The sequence below is a fragment of the Cryptomeria japonica genome, chromosome 9 (assembly GCF_030272615.1).
Source record: "Cryptomeria japonica chromosome 9, Sugi_1.0, whole genome shotgun sequence".
Classification (NCBI taxonomy): domain Eukaryota; kingdom Viridiplantae; phylum Streptophyta; class Pinopsida; order Cupressales; family Cupressaceae; genus Cryptomeria; species Cryptomeria japonica.
Window position 1 is genome coordinate 465,671,466 of NC_081413.1, and position 15,671 is coordinate 465,687,136.

At 38.8% G+C, this 15,671-nt stretch overlaps 1 protein-coding gene across 3 annotated transcripts in view; it reads left to right on the forward strand.

Annotated features, from left to right (window-relative positions):
* The first annotated feature begins 253 nt into the window (after nt 1-253).
* LOC131072027 (pumilio homolog 23) overlaps nt 254-15,671 on the forward strand; it is a 128,073-nt gene continuing 112,655 nt past the window's right edge. For 2 of the 3 annotated variants that reach the window (XM_058008029.2, XM_058008028.2), the window contains exon 1: nt 254-673. In XM_058008029.2, the coding sequence (XP_057864012.2) occupies nt 498-673 (176 nt within the window). In that variant the 5' untranslated portion in view covers nt 254-497. The remainder of the gene's footprint in view (nt 674-15,671) is intronic. The other variant, XM_058008027.2, reaches the window with a different exon arrangement.

Genomic DNA, 15,671 nt, shown 5'->3' on the forward strand with positions numbered 1-15,671 from the left:
ATCTCACAAAATTTTAAGAAATTGAAGGAATGTTTTTTAAAGTATGATCTCATCTAAATCTAAAAAGTGAGGGACTTTTTTCTCATAAGTATAATTTTAACATGCTAATTTTCTTTTCCTCCTACAACCCCTCCACAAAAATAATTCCTTGTAACTCAATAAAATGCCATCCTAGTATAATATATAGAAAGAGAGAATCATGCATAGAAAATAAAGCACCTTCCCTATGTTCATATGCCCATTTCCCTAAGGATCAAGGGCACACCGTCATAGTGGACCAAAACCTCCGCACAGCAAACAAACAAGTGACCTAAAACCTTATGTTTCATAAAACACCAGCTGAATAAGCTCTTTCATGAAATTTCATACTACACTCGCTGTTGGAGGGCCTGCTTGGGTTCCAAAACGGTGAAAAAATTCTCTCAAATCTGTTAACCGACATAAATGCAGAAGAACACCCTCTGCAAAAGCCAACAAAGCCAACGCTAGCGGCTACAATGAAAACTCATCACTCGAAAAATAACAATGATTTCAAGCATCACAGAATGAAAGGCGCCGATAAAAGGCAAAGGGATTTCGATTATGGGGGAGCGAAGAACCAGAGAACCAACTACCAGAAGCAGCAATCTAAAGGAGAAGAGAGTGTGCCAGCTTTTGAAAAATCTTTTCCTAGGTAGGCAGTCCGCATGATTCGATTGACCTGCCTTGATGTCTTTTTATCTTGTAAACATAACCGAATAAATGAATGCTGTTCTGATAATGTCGTAAGAGTTAATTGTATCGTTTCCAATTTGAATTGAAGCAAATAATGCAACCCATCTTTTGTCTTATTCAAAGAGGAAAACAATTCCAACATAGTGATATGCCAGAGTAGTAAATAGCTTGTATATTATGGACATCGAGAACGAATGAGAGGAGCAATGTGGACGAAATCCCAAGATAATTGATTTGCCACATTAGTAAATAGCGTGTAAAGTATGAATATCACATAGACAATAGCCACATGTTAGAGTCCAATTACAAGACATCACAACTGTGACAATTCTACTATCCTATAGAGGAAGGATTCTAACACATCAAATGGGAAATTTGTGCCATAAAGCTTGCTTCAAGATTGACAAAGAGTTTTTCATGTGCTTGCTACCCACAAAGGTTCGGTTTTGTTTGAGGTCAGCCGAATAAAATGAAAAAGACCGAGTTAGAAGTCCTGGGAAATTTTGGTGGAATGACATAGAGGCTAAAATGTTGCTTTTAATGCTGCTGCATTGACTTTTCACCAATGCTTTAATTCAAAGCTTTGCTGTGTAGGGTTACTTTAGCCAGGTTATGCACTGGTTGCGGATAATAAGGAATTCTTTTAATCAGATTACACCTTCCATATCAGTGGAGACTGTAAAGGGTTAGTAGTCCGACCTACATGTACTTGGCAAGAGGGTCTGCGACTCTGCCCTATTAGAGGGGTGTCAGTCCAAGCTGTCTGAAGTCCCAAGTCTACTCACAACTTCCGTACCAAACGTTCAATATTGTTGAAGTCAAACACAGAAAAGATGCACTAAATGGGAGAAGTTAAGTCAATAATGTTGAATCTGAATATTTTTATATTGTATATGGGAAGTAGAAGCTGGAGAAACTGTCACGATGATACGCAGCAAAATCTCCATGAATTTAAGACTTAGAAATTTCAAATCCTTGCAACTGTGAAGGGTCAAAGTACATCTCATGGCTGTTATGGAAGATCAAACTGTTAGGATAACTGGTGGACAACTTGGGGGGGAGGGGGAGGGTGAATCAGTTGTCAACAAATTATATTAATCAAACCACTTTATAACCTTTAACCGGAGCACATAAACATTGAATACCGGAATAGCAGAAATAGATACCGGTAAGCAATAAAACTTAAGAATGAAACAGAGAATTAACACAATGCAACCATACCACATAACACCATGATTTGTATGTGGAAAAACCGGTAAAGGGAAAAACCATGGTGGGAAGCCTACCCACAATCAGATGATACTTCTGCAGAAAGTATGTGATACAATAAGGGGCCTGCACATGCAGGAAGGCATACTGCCTAGAGCGTACTGCTCATTACAAAGGAGTCTCACTGACTACAAAGAGGTTATAACCACCTCAAGATAATTGGACAACAATCCAAAAGAATGAACTGCCAGTGATAGCATCTACCATGCCTGATTACAGTCCTGGTTAAGCTCAATACCGGAGGCCTTTGACCTCTTACATAAACCCAATTCGATCACCTATGATCGACCAAATCTCCCTCACATATGATATTTCATTCCACGACCACAACCATTACAACCACGATCTACAATGAGATCTTACATCAATTTATACAAACCCTAAGGCCTAAACCAATTAGGTCGGCCACCTAAAAGATATTACAATAAGATCATTACATACATCCATATTACAATGATATGCCATGTTGGCTTTAGACCAAAACAACATTAACCAATCCATAAATCATCCTGGTAACGTGTAGAGAACATGCTAACATGATACCGGTCCATAACCTGGATAGGTATTAGACCTAATTTGGGTCCACCATGCCAAAGCGATGTCTCCAATCAGTCGAGGCATGATCAAGGATCACCTTCTGCATCCTGAATTCCATCTAGAAGCCGCACCAACACCACTTATGCATCCTGCCAAAGATTCTCAGTAAAAGCTCTGCCGGTAAAACCTTAAGCCCTTACCGGTAACACTAGTTCTTCTACTGGTAACCAAAACTTGTCTGCCGGTAACCAACCATAACAGCTATTGTTGACATCAATGACAAAACAACAATGCAACATATAATCAATTCCTTCATATTGCCAACACAAACATTAACAGGGAACAACTAAGCTTATTGTGGATGGTGAACGTTGAAATGATCAAGTAACCGATTTTTTTCTTTTTTCTATGGATGCCTAAATTTAGGGTGAAAGTGTGGGAAGATGTGCTCATACAAAATTTTATTACTTTGCCTCCAAGCATCCTAAAAAGCTGTTTGGTGGTCAGGTGGGTCAAATAAATTATAACCTGCTTACAAATCCTTTCATGAATAGTTTGGGGAACAACTCCATTGAGTTGGATATTTTGTCAAAATATGAAATATCACGGAATTACAGTTGGTTTGCTGTACAAGCAATCCATCTAAACAGGATGAGTTTTCAGTGGTGGACTCATTCTTTGAAATCGCAGTTTAATACTCTCTGCCATTTCATGCGTACTCACTAGTTTGAATCTACTCTCCATGAAAATGAGCAGAGTTAACACCTCACTGTGTTATTACCAATATGAGTACGAAGTCCAAAGTTAAGTGATTTATTTTAATCTTCAATCTCTTAAGTGCTTCATGAGTTCAAGTTGCATGCCTATGCTACATGCTACATGCTACATGGGCATCCAAATAAACATATTAGTGCTTATATTACATATACAAATATGTTTCTAACTCTATATTGAAATTGTAGACTCCGCCAGAATGACAACTGGCCATTTAATACATGTTTTTGTGTTTAATTTGATGTCTATTAAGTGCATTTGTTGGAGTGAAGAGTTCAAAAAAATTTGCTGGTGCATTTTAAAATAATTTTCAATGTTTTATTTGCTACCATGTTATAGCTATCTGGGTTTGCTTTGCCAAGTCATTTCCAAATGCAAGCAGTGACTTTGACCAGAGCAAGGTTTTTTGGTTTCACCAAGTCATTACTGAGTACAAACTATGTGAAAATGATGTAATGTCCTCTCTTATAAATGCCCTAGTTTTTGCCCTAAAATCCTACCAGGTTAGGAACATTAACTTAATCATAAGATATCTATAATTTATTGGAGAAATTCAATTATAGGGAAGCTAGAATAATGTGACTCGATAAGGTGCCTTAGAGATCCTCTACCCTAGGCCCAAGAGCAGATATACCATCCCTCTTGGCCTCATGTGGCCCGTGCCATTCATATGAGGTGGTGTACCTAGTGAGGTGTCCTATAACTGTTCCCCTTCATCATGTCATCCAATTCCACTTCCTATGTTTGGACTCCTTGGTATGTTGATCCACCATGATAGAGGGTTGAGGTGTATTACTATTTACAATAGGGTGCCTTGGAAGTCCATCCCTTCTAAGCCCAAAGGCAGCACCCCTTGTACCCCCTTGGCCTCATGAGACCATTCAGTCATCACCATGAGGTGGTGTACCTAGAAGAGTATCCCATCGCTTTTCCCCTCCTTGTAATCCCTCATTGCCCCTATCATGGCTGAATATAACAATCAAGCAGGATATATAATGAATCCTAAGCAGTCATAAACATACTGCATATTATAAACAGATATAAACAATAGCATATTATTAATCATCAATGAGTACATAAAATTTATCATACTGTGCATAAAGAAATCATACCCAAACCCACAAGTATATTCAAACTGCTGTATGTTTAATTATTAATATTTAATCTGATTTCATTCCCTGCTTTAGGTCTGCTTCTAAATCGGCTTTTAATGCCTTATATATTTTATTCCCTCTTTCTTTCTGACCTTCCTTTAAATGGTGGAAGAGTCACCACCTTTCATAGGAATTGAGGCACCACCTTTCATAACAATTAAGTCACTAATTTTCATTGCTGCTTTTTAGAATAATATATTATTCTCCAAATTGATCTCCCTTCCATCTCTTTCTCAAATGAACCTTCTTCCCTTTATATCTTCCTATGCGAGGGAGAGTTCACATCTCTTCATCATGCCCACCCCTCGGCAAGAGACATAACCTTTCACAATGAGCACCCTTTGAAATAGTACAATCCTTCATAATTCTTGCCCTTTGAAAGAGACACAACCTTATCTACTTATCATTCCTTTCTTCCTCCATTAATTCTCCTTGATTCCAATGCTTCATTCATTTCTTCCCTCCTCCTTATCCCTTTTCAAATGATCTCTTCTCTCTCTTATATCTCATGTTTGAGAGAGTCACAACTCTTCATTCCATGCCTTTTGACCGTTCATTAACTTAATTACAATTTTTTTTTTGATAGTTAATAGGCAATGCCATTGTATTAATAACTAAAAGATTATAGCAGTTTTAATGGAGGTCCTGTACATTGTTCACCATAGGCCCTCCTGTTAACATACCCATATCAACTACCCTTTGTTCTACTTTATACAAAAACAAGGCTGTATAAAAAAAAAGGCCCTTTCTTTTACAAATCCGGGCATCAATACAAAAAACTCTCCCTATTACATTCCATTCTACCTGCCGAATCAGCCTTACAGTCCCTTACTATTATTCTATATAGAATTGTAGCTTAATTACATTTTAATTATATTATATCATATTTTAATTATTTTATGCCTATTATCATTTTCTATTAAATCCTATTTCAAAATGGGGACATGACATATGACTAGAACATCATGTTTATGAGTGGGTGATAGTGTGGGAATAAGTGCTTGTGGTTTGAAGAAGTCCACTTTCCAAAGCTTTGTCATAGTGCCAAAGTTTCGGGTTGACTGTACTACGATCTCTTCCTTTCATATTGCAAAGGGAGATCTTTTTTGATCGAAATCTCTTTCCTAGAGCTACAATGTGAGAAATGTCCAACCAAAAAAGCTGGTCATTGGACAAATTGTAAGATATCAGGATTTATTATTACATGGACATGTCTTCTCTGTAGTTCAATGCTTTCATACCTTGTATAGAAGTTTCACATTTCATTTCATTTAGGATTGTTGTTTCCAACATTTCCGCTAGTGCAAAATATTGGATTTCACAAATGACAAAATCCATTTAATTATGCTAGAGAATGAGCAATAGTCAAATTTATAAGTTGCATATGTCTTATCTTGGATTTCTAGAGATGATTTTATATGCAATATATAGTATAAACGATAGCTTTTAGCAATTCCTTCCATTTTAGTCCAGAGACGATAGCATTTGTGGATAGTTGATTCATCTAGTTAGAATAATCTTGAGTTAGAGAGAAGAAATTGCCTATCATTGAACCTTCATGGAATGTTCACCTTTCTTTTGTTTTTTCAATTTTTTATTTTTTCTTTTTTCATGTGAAATGAGTTTTTCATTTTACAGTCTATAGAGGACTTCCTCTTCCACTTTTTCATGAGTGCAATAGAGCACGAACTAGTGTATTTGTAAGTTTTTTAGGTGGGGACCATCCTTTCAGGTTATAGATTAGGTTTTTGTTTTTGTTTTTTACTCTACAAATTGGACATTTTATTTTGTTTTCATGGCAGATCCTTCAGTTGAGTTGTTGACATCACACAACTATCACACCTGGAAGCCCCACATCACGAGGCTTCTTCGGGCATGAGGGTTGTGGTCTTGTTTGGATGAGGTTTAGCCTGTATTGCAGCGTCCTTATGAGCTTCTTCAGCACAGGAACAAGATGGATGAGGCCATGGGTTTGCTCTCTTTGCATGTCTCCGACATTCTTCTGTTTCACCTTGATGAGTTGCTCACTCCTCGGGCTATGTGGTTGAAGTTTGATTCTCTCTTCGGGAGGGTTAATGAGATTCAGGCATTACAGATTGAGGCAGAGTTGGTTTCTTTGTCACCTGATTCTTTTCCCACCATTGAGGATTTTTTGAACAAGTTCAAGACTACAAGATCTGTTCTTCAGGGATGTGGCAAGATCAAGACAGACACAGAGTGCATTCACTTGATTCTTTGGAAGCTTCGGGGTCACTTTCAGTTTTTTGCCTCTGCTTTCTACTCCACCATGGATGGTTTGGGTGCTCGTTTCAACATGCCTACCTTTGATGTCTTTTGTGAGCGTTTGTCTCGTGAGCAGTCTCATCTTTCTCAGCTGGATAAGCTCTCAGGCTCCAAGAACAAAGCATTGGTTGCTCAGTCCTCTAAGGAGAAGGAGAAGCAAAAGTAGAAACCGAAGCCCAAGAAGAATTCTGCCGGCAATGAGTCTTCCTCCAAGCCACCTCCTAAGTCTGATTCTAAACCTCCATTTCCTCCAAAACAAGGGAAATCTTCGCAGTCTGGTGAGTCTTCCTCCAAGACTAAGAAGAAATCAGGAGACACTTGCAGTTTTTGTGGCAAGGAAGGACATCTCGTTTCCAGGTGTTGGAAACGTTTAGAGGCTTTAGAGGAAGCCATGCAGCACCATCACATCTCCTCACCTTAGGCATCTTCTCCTTCCACAGGGAAAGGTCATGCTCTCACTGCTCAAGCTTCGACCTATGGGTCCACATGGATTCTAGATTCTGGTGCTTCTCACCATATGACACACACTCAGCAGTTGGTTACTTTTCTTGCCTCTTGTGGTATTTCACAGATTGTAGTGGGTGACTCAGTTCAACTTTCAGTCTTGGGTTCAGGTTCTGTCTCTTTGGATGGGGTACACTGCAGGATGTTCTGGTTGTCCCTGACATCTCGACGAACCTCCTGTCCATTTATCAAATTTGCCACTCTGGCTCTGGTAAGATAGTTGAGTTCTCACCACATGATGTGGTTATTCGGGACCTCTATGACCCTGATTTGGTTGTGGCTACTGGGAGTGTTGATACTGCATCTCGTCTTTACAGATTTGATGAATTTGAGCCCCCTTCCGGTATAGGTTCATCTCTTATAGCACATGCAGATTCAGTGAGTCAGCTTTGGCATGAGCGCTTGGGCCATGTCAATTACAGATATCTTCAGCAGATGAGTATACAGGCACTTGTTCTTGGGTTCCCACAGATTTCCTGTACTGATGGTGTTTGTCATGGTTGTGTGCTTGACAAGCATCACAGAGATCCCTTTCCGAAGGGTAGAGCCTCTCGTGCGTTGGCACCCTTGAAGTTGATTCACAGTGATCTCATGTCATTTCCCACTCCTTTTTCTGGGGCCAAGTATGTACTCACTTTTATTGATGACTTCTCTAGACGCACATGGGTGTACTTTGTTAAGTACAAGTCTGATGTCTTTGATTCCTTTCGAATCTTCAAGACATTTGTAGAGAAGCAGTCTGGTTGTTCTATTTGGCGGATACGTACAGATAATGGGGGGGAGTATGTGAATCAGGCTTTCAGAGATTTTTGCACTGAGCATGGTTTGCAGCATCAGTTTACTGTTCCCTACACCCCTTAGCAGAATGGTGTCGCTGAACGCAAGAACAAAACTTTACGGGAGATGGCCAATTGTATGATTCGGTCCAGGTCCATGGATTCATCTTTTTGGGCTGAGGCTGTCAATTGTGCCAACTATATTTAGAATCGGATGCCTCACAAGCTACGAAACCCGAGGATGTGTCCCCTACCTGAAAACCCCCGTCCCAGTCCCGGGGACGTTTCAGGGACTTGGGGACGGCTAGGGGATGTCCCCCCCCCGTCCTCAAATTGTCAGAATTTTGAGGAGACGTCCCCGAAACGGGGGGACGACTTCCCTAGTTGTGGGGGACGTCCGTACGTCCTAGGGACGGTTGGGGACAAATTGGGGACGTCCCAGCCGTCCCGGGGACAGCTAGACGTCCCCCACATCTAGGGCTAGGGAAAAATATTTAAAAAAAAAAAAAATGTCGTATTTTCAATTTTTAAAATTTTTTCCAACATTAAAATTAAAATTAAAATTAAAATACAACATTAAATTTATTAATTCATATCAAATATTTATAATTTTAAATTAATTAATATTATAAATTTTTAAATTTATAAATAGAAAATAAATTAAATAATAAATATTATACTTTGCTTTTTAGTATTTACTTAGCACTATTGTGATTTCCTGATGCGTAGAGGAAAGCCATGGAGCGGAAGAGCCGACCCCTCATTTTTGTTGGCTACTGTGAGGATGTTAAGGCGTACCGGTTGTTTGATCCTGATTCCAGAGAGGTCTTGTTTCGATGGGATGTTCAGTTTGATGAGCGCCTTCCCATAGTGGATACCCCGCCTCCCATGTCTACTCCTCTGCCTACTCCTTCCATTGCATCTCTTTAGGATCTTTTTGCTGATGATTCTGATGATGGTGCTGATGATCCACCATCCCCACCTCCATCTGCTCCACCTTAGATGCCCAAGTGGGTTCGCCTTACTGTTGAGGCGGCAGGTCCTATGGCCGGTGATCCTTCAGATACTCGTCGCACCCGTTCTCATACTGTGGGTTCTAGTCTTTTGAGTCATGCTATTTCAGATGATCCTCAGAAGTTTTCAGAGGCTACCGGACACCCTGAGTGGGATTGTGCTATGGAGGAGGAGTATTCTTCTTTGATGAGGAATCATACTTGGGATCTCTGTCCTCTTCCTAAGGGCAGAAAGATGCTTAGGTGCCGCTGGTTGTATCGCACTAAGTATGCTGTTGATGGTTCCATTGATAAGTACAAAGCTCGTCTTGTTGCGAAGGGTTTCTCACAGGTTGAGGGTATTGATTACTCTGAGACTTTTGCCCCTGTCGCCAAGATGAACTCTATTCGCTTTGTACTACCTCTTGCAGCTTCTAGGGGATGGGCTGTTTTTCAGATGGATGTGAAGAGTGCCTTCTTACATGGGGACCTACAAGAGGAAATTTACATGGAGCAGCCTCAGGGATTTGTGCAGGACAGTTCTTTGGTTTGCAGACTTTGGCGTTCATTGTATGGTCTCAAACAGGCCCCTCGGGCTTGGTATGAGAAGATGGATTCTTTCTTGCTCTCCACTGGGTTCACCCGCAGTCATTTTGATCACACAATGTACATTCAGCTTCTTGAGGGTGAGATCCTGATTCTTGTGCTCTATGTTGACGATCTCCTCATCACAGGTAGCTCATCCTCTATGATTCAGCATATTCAGCGAGCCTTTATGGATTAGTTTGAGATGACGGATCTTGGTCTTCTGCACTATTTCCTTGGTCTTCAGGTGATTCAGTCTTCTGATGGGCTTTCCATTTACTAGTAGAAGTATGCTCTTGATTTGCTTCAGCACTTTGGCATGCTTGATTGCAAGCTTGCTCCCACTCCTTTTCAGTCAGGGGTTGTTTTGGTTACTGTTTGTCCCACTCCTTCAGTAGATTTTACACTTTACAGGCAATTGGTTGGTAGTTTGTTGTACCCGACTCACACCTGTCCTGATATTTCCTTTGCGGTTGGCCTTGTCTCTCTATTCTCCCATGATCCTCATGAGAGTCATTGGCAAGCTGCCAAACGTATTTTGAGGTACATTCAGGGCTCTAGTTCTCATGGCATTCACTACACATCAGGGGAACCTCACATTGTTGGCTACACTGACTCAGATTGGGCTTCTGATGTCACTGATCGAAGGTCTACTTCTAGCTTTGTTTTCTGTCTTGGCTCTTGTCCTATCACATGGTCTTGCAAGAAGCAGACTGCTCATGCATTATCATCTACAGAGGCTGAGAACCGCGCTGCTGTGCCTGCCAGTCAGGAGATCTTATGGCTACGACAGTTGATGACTGAGTTTGGTTTTCCTCCCGATAGTCCCACTGTTCTTTGGTGTGACAATCAAAGTGCTATTCATATTTCACGCAACCCGGTAGAGCATCAATGGACGAAGCACATTGAACTTCACATGCATTTCATCCGCCAGTTGATTCAGGATGGTGTTCTCATTCTGGAGTACATTCCCACTTCCGAGCAGGTTGCAGACATCTTCACGAAACCTTTTGCATCGCTGCGCTATCTTCAGTTGCGCTCTATGCTTGGGGTGAAGGAAGTTGTCCTTGGGGGGTCTTTATGAGGCCTTCCTTCCTTCTTCTTCTTCTTTCAGCATGTTCTTTTATCTCTTTTTGGAGAGGAGTTTTTTCCCACTGGGTTTTCTCCTTTGTCTCCGTTTCATAGGGATTTCATTGTATTTGGGTACCTAATCAGGCCTTGTTGCCGGGACCCATCTTTCCTGTTTTCAGTAGCTGTTCTAGGTTTTAGCTTCTCCCTAAGTCTAGCTTAAGGGGGGGTGTTAGAGTAATTGGGTCTTTACTTGATTAATTAAACAATATTTGTTTAATTCTTTAAGTTCCCTATTATCTTTTTACACTTAAGCTAACATTAGGTGCATAATAATTAATTCTTTTATTAAATATTATGTGCAAGCCTAGGGTTTTCCCTTTTAGGGTTTCTTGACCTATTAAAGGTTAATTTTCTTTTCTTTGTATTATTATCTCATTACACTTTTGGTGAATATTGAGCTCTCCTCTTTGAGCATATTTTCCTGTGTTTTTTGTTCTTTAGATTATTTTGCTTCATTGCTTCTCCTTGTAACAGATTGTTTTAGCTTGCAGAAGATCTTCAGGCTCCTATGGTGTTGTGTTTCTCAACTCTCACAGGGACCACCCTTTCAGGTTATAGATTAGGTTTTTGTTTTTGTTTTTTACTCTACAAATTGGACATTTTATTTTGTCTGGGACATTTTATTTTGTCTGGGGCATTTTGACACTATCTTTGGGATGATCAAGGGATGATGATAGGGTGTCCTTTGACTCACCCCCAAGAGGGGAACATTATTGGGGATGTTTTTCGCTCTGGAAGGCTATCTTGGGGATACCCTTTTTTGAGGTGTTACCTAAGGGATAATGGGGGCATGTTTCATCCTACGATGTCCTTTGCCCTTGAAATGATAGTCTTCCCTTGGAGATGCCTCCTCGAGGAACATTGATTAAATTCTAATTTGTTTAGTAGGGTTTGCTATTTTTGCTGGTTGTTAAGGTATTAGGGATTCCCAATTTCTAGATTAGAGTATGTTTGCTCATTTCTAATTTTAGGAACTTATAAATTTCAATATTAAGGATCTTGTTAATTTATATATTAGGTCTTGCTAATTTTTGATCAATACCCTAATACCCATTGCCAACTCTAGTACTCATTTTCAATGTTAGGTTTCCTCATTTTTAAATTAAGGTTTGTTAAAAGATAGGCTCAACTAATTTTGATATCAAGATTAGTCTAATAAAAAAGCTACAATTAGTCAATTTTTAGGTAGAGAAAATTGACCCAAAATTTAAGGTTTGCCAAACTAGTGTTTCCAAAATTCTTTAACAAAATCTTAAAACTTATTAGCAAACCTTAATACCCAATTAAAATGTTAGAGTTTTCTAATCTCTAAGTCAATTGTTACGGTTTATTAATTAGTTGTAATGTCCCCTTTTGGGACATACCAGATTTTTGCCCAAAAATAACAAATCCAATAATACAATTTATTTACAAGAGTATTCTTTCACTAAATTACACAATAACAATTGAATTTAGGAAAAAAAATCAATTATCATCAAACAAATGATAATGAAGAGTCCTATTGCAAACATGCAAACTATATCTGATTCCTAATAACCAACCATATTAGAAACTTGAGGGGAAAGCACAATAGGGTGATGGGAGAATGTCCTCCACAACTAAGCCCAAGAGCGCTGAACAACCAACCAAGTCAATCCGACCCCTTGGCCTGCAAGCAATCCAACTCAATGGGTGGTCTACTTAATTGAGGGAACCCATACTCTTGCATCTCACTATTATGTTTCCTTGCCGATTCCTAAAATGATTGCTTTATGAAAATCAAATGAATAATTATTAATCCTAAGATTCTTAGTGGATTGGAAATCAATCCCTTGAATAATCTTATTTAATGATTCTTGAGTAACTTGCTAAAATTATACATTTATATGTATATTGCTGGTTACTTTTCAGACTTTCCTGATTCAATGGACAATCCTCTTGATTGATCCTTTTTTAATGATCCGAATTGCTGGTCTGTTCTTCTTTCCCTCTTCCTTGCATAGTAATTTCTTAATCCCTTTTGTACCTTCATCTCTCATTGAAGAGACACATCTCTTTGAAAAGACGTACCCATTTAGAAGATCTTGTCTCCTGATCGCTGCCTTTTGAAAGTACGTAATCGCTATCCTTTACTCACTAATCGTTGCCTTAACTAACATATAACTATCAGCTTAATGGCTGTCTTTGTGAAACACTTATTACACATATGACTTGAGAGATTAATTCTTTATTTTGCTCAATGGACACAACCTTAAATCTGCTGGTTGACCATTCTTAACTGTTTAATCTTTATTTAATTTCTGTTTTGTGCAATATTAATTATCTTCTTTTGGGTGCTGGCTCAAACTTGTTTTAAACCTCTCCAAATGTTGTGGCTGAGGCAATACATAAGATCACAAACAATTATCAGATCTTTAATCGAGTCTTATAAAAATAGAAATGCCTCTTGACCAGTAAAGGGATTTACTTCAGAATTCATCAGCATATTGGCTGGCATTAGATATTCCAAACACTAACTGTGTCGATAGTTTTTGAAGGCTTCAAAGGAATCGGTTGCCACCTCTGCTCATTGCCTTTTAGTCATGTACATTTTCATGCTGACATTAGATATTTCAAACACTAATTGAGTCGATGGTTTTTGAAGGCTTCAAAGGAATCGGTTGCCACCTCTGCTCATTGCCTTTAGCTAAGTTGCAAGGTTCGACGGTTTAGCCACCTAGTTCTGGTCCGATCCAATCTTGGTCCGGTTCTTGGTCCAATCCACTTGTGGGCCCAACCAGGGTCTGTGTTTGGGAGGGCTGGTTCAGCTTGGGTGAACTTAGGCAAAGCTAGGACAAACCCAAGTGATTGGCGGCCCAAAAAACATTTTTTTTTGCAAAATTTAATTAAATTTTGAAATCCGCCACTTGAAAAACAAAAATAAAACCCTAAAAGTGACATTTAAAACATAAGTTCATTTCTCCTCATTTGTTTTGCAAACATAGTTTTTTCATTGCAGGTTGAACAAAGCTTGGCTTCCAACATCAAATAGGAGTTGAAGATTGATTTTTGAAGCTTGAATAAGTGTTGCTGAAAAATAAATTGAATGAATGATTCAATAATCGGATTATCTATTCAACAATATACAAGCGTATATAAAGAGATTACAAGGACGACGTTCTAAATTAAGAACAAGTCGTTTAAAGTGAACTACTAAAAAGCTAAATGCTAAATAAAGCTTAAAAGCTAATTAACTAAAAAGAAAAAGCTAAATAATTAACTAAAAAGCTAAATGACCATTAAACAAGGAACTAAATATAGGTGACTAAAATATAATTAAATATTCTAATACCCTCCCTTAATGGTCATTCTATCTACTAACTACCCTACAAAAGACACTGCAGGTCTTTTGATCACAAATGAAAAGAACACTCTGCTGTGGTGGAGACCCTCCCTGGATCTGAAAAGTGTTAATGATCAAGAAATACCAAAATCCATCCAACTTGACATTGGGTAACCAAACTGAAACTTGAAACCATGATTTTGAAGAAAATCGACAAACCCTTTTGCAGAAGAGTATCAACTCCAAAACTGACTGCAAGATACCATGGTTGCAGATGTGTTCGCCCTGGCAGGTGCGACCCAAACTAACTGCAACAAAGCACGATTTTGAGGAAAAAACTATCAAACCCTGAAATAGGAACCCTCGAAAAGAGAATTTATGCTTTTGAGGAGAAAAACGAAAAACCAAGAAATCTGAGGTTACAAATCATCGTTTTTGTGGAAAAAAACGGTAAAACCCAGATAATTAAAATCTTATGTGAATATCACGGATTACAGATGAGATAATTTTTAAGGGAAAATTATAAACCCTGCGAACAATTTTTGAGGAAAAAATCGTGAAAACCCTCCCATGATTTTTTGTGGAAAAAATCAGAAAACCGACGCAAGCTTTGCAGATGACAGATAATAATTTTTAAGGAAAAAATTCTAAACCTTGCGAACGATTTTTTAGGAAAAAAATTGGGAAAACCCTGGGGACGAGGTTTGGCCTAAATCAATCTGATCAAGGCAACGATATTCAGATATCGTGAACATGCACTGTTTCCAGGTGTTGTGTTAGCTGTTGAACTTTTGACTGTGTTCCAACATGATGTTGGTCAAAGATGCCATCACAAAAATGGAGGTTGAACGAGGTCAACCTAGTGAAAGCATGAGACAAAAGAATTTGATTCAAAAATCAGAATAGAAGCAGTTGCACAAAAAATCTGCAACCCTGGAGGAGAATTCTGGCTCGAATTCTAAGGTGCAAATTTCGAGGTTTGGAAGAAATCCAAAAATTAAAAAATTTCTGCAAACTTAAAATAGCATAAATGGTGCCCAAAAAAAAAAACAGCAAAAATCCCAACGTCCACAGAAATAGCAGAAATTGTGAACTGTTTTTAAAATCCAAGGCAAATTTGTTGGCACAAAATTTGAGGTGCAGAAAACGAGGCACCCAGAAAAATCCGAGACCAACCCAGAAAAGCTCTCGAAAAACCCACCAAGAAATCTGAAATCAAAATGCAGATTCGATAGCTCAAAAATTGAGGCACGAAAAACAATGCACCCAAAAAAATCTGACGACCTAGTTGAGGTCTCGAAAAACCCACCAAGAATCTGCAAGTAAAATAAAATTTTGACTTGAACTGAAGGGTCAAAACCCTAGTCGAAATTGCAGAAACCCTAGGAAAATTTTCAATCTACAAAAAAAACTCCAGGTTGTAGGCCCGAAAATCTCCAAAACTCTAAAAAAAACATGAACTACTGCCCAACACAGAAATTCGCCCACAAACCAGAAACCCTCAAAAAGCTTTCTAAAAAGCAAAATCGTTTTTTTTATAAAAAAACAATAAAAAAAATCTGGAAAATATTCTAGAAAGAAGGCCATGAATTTTTATTAAAAAATTCGCCAAACTTTAAAAAATCCCATCGACCCGCTCTTATACCATGAA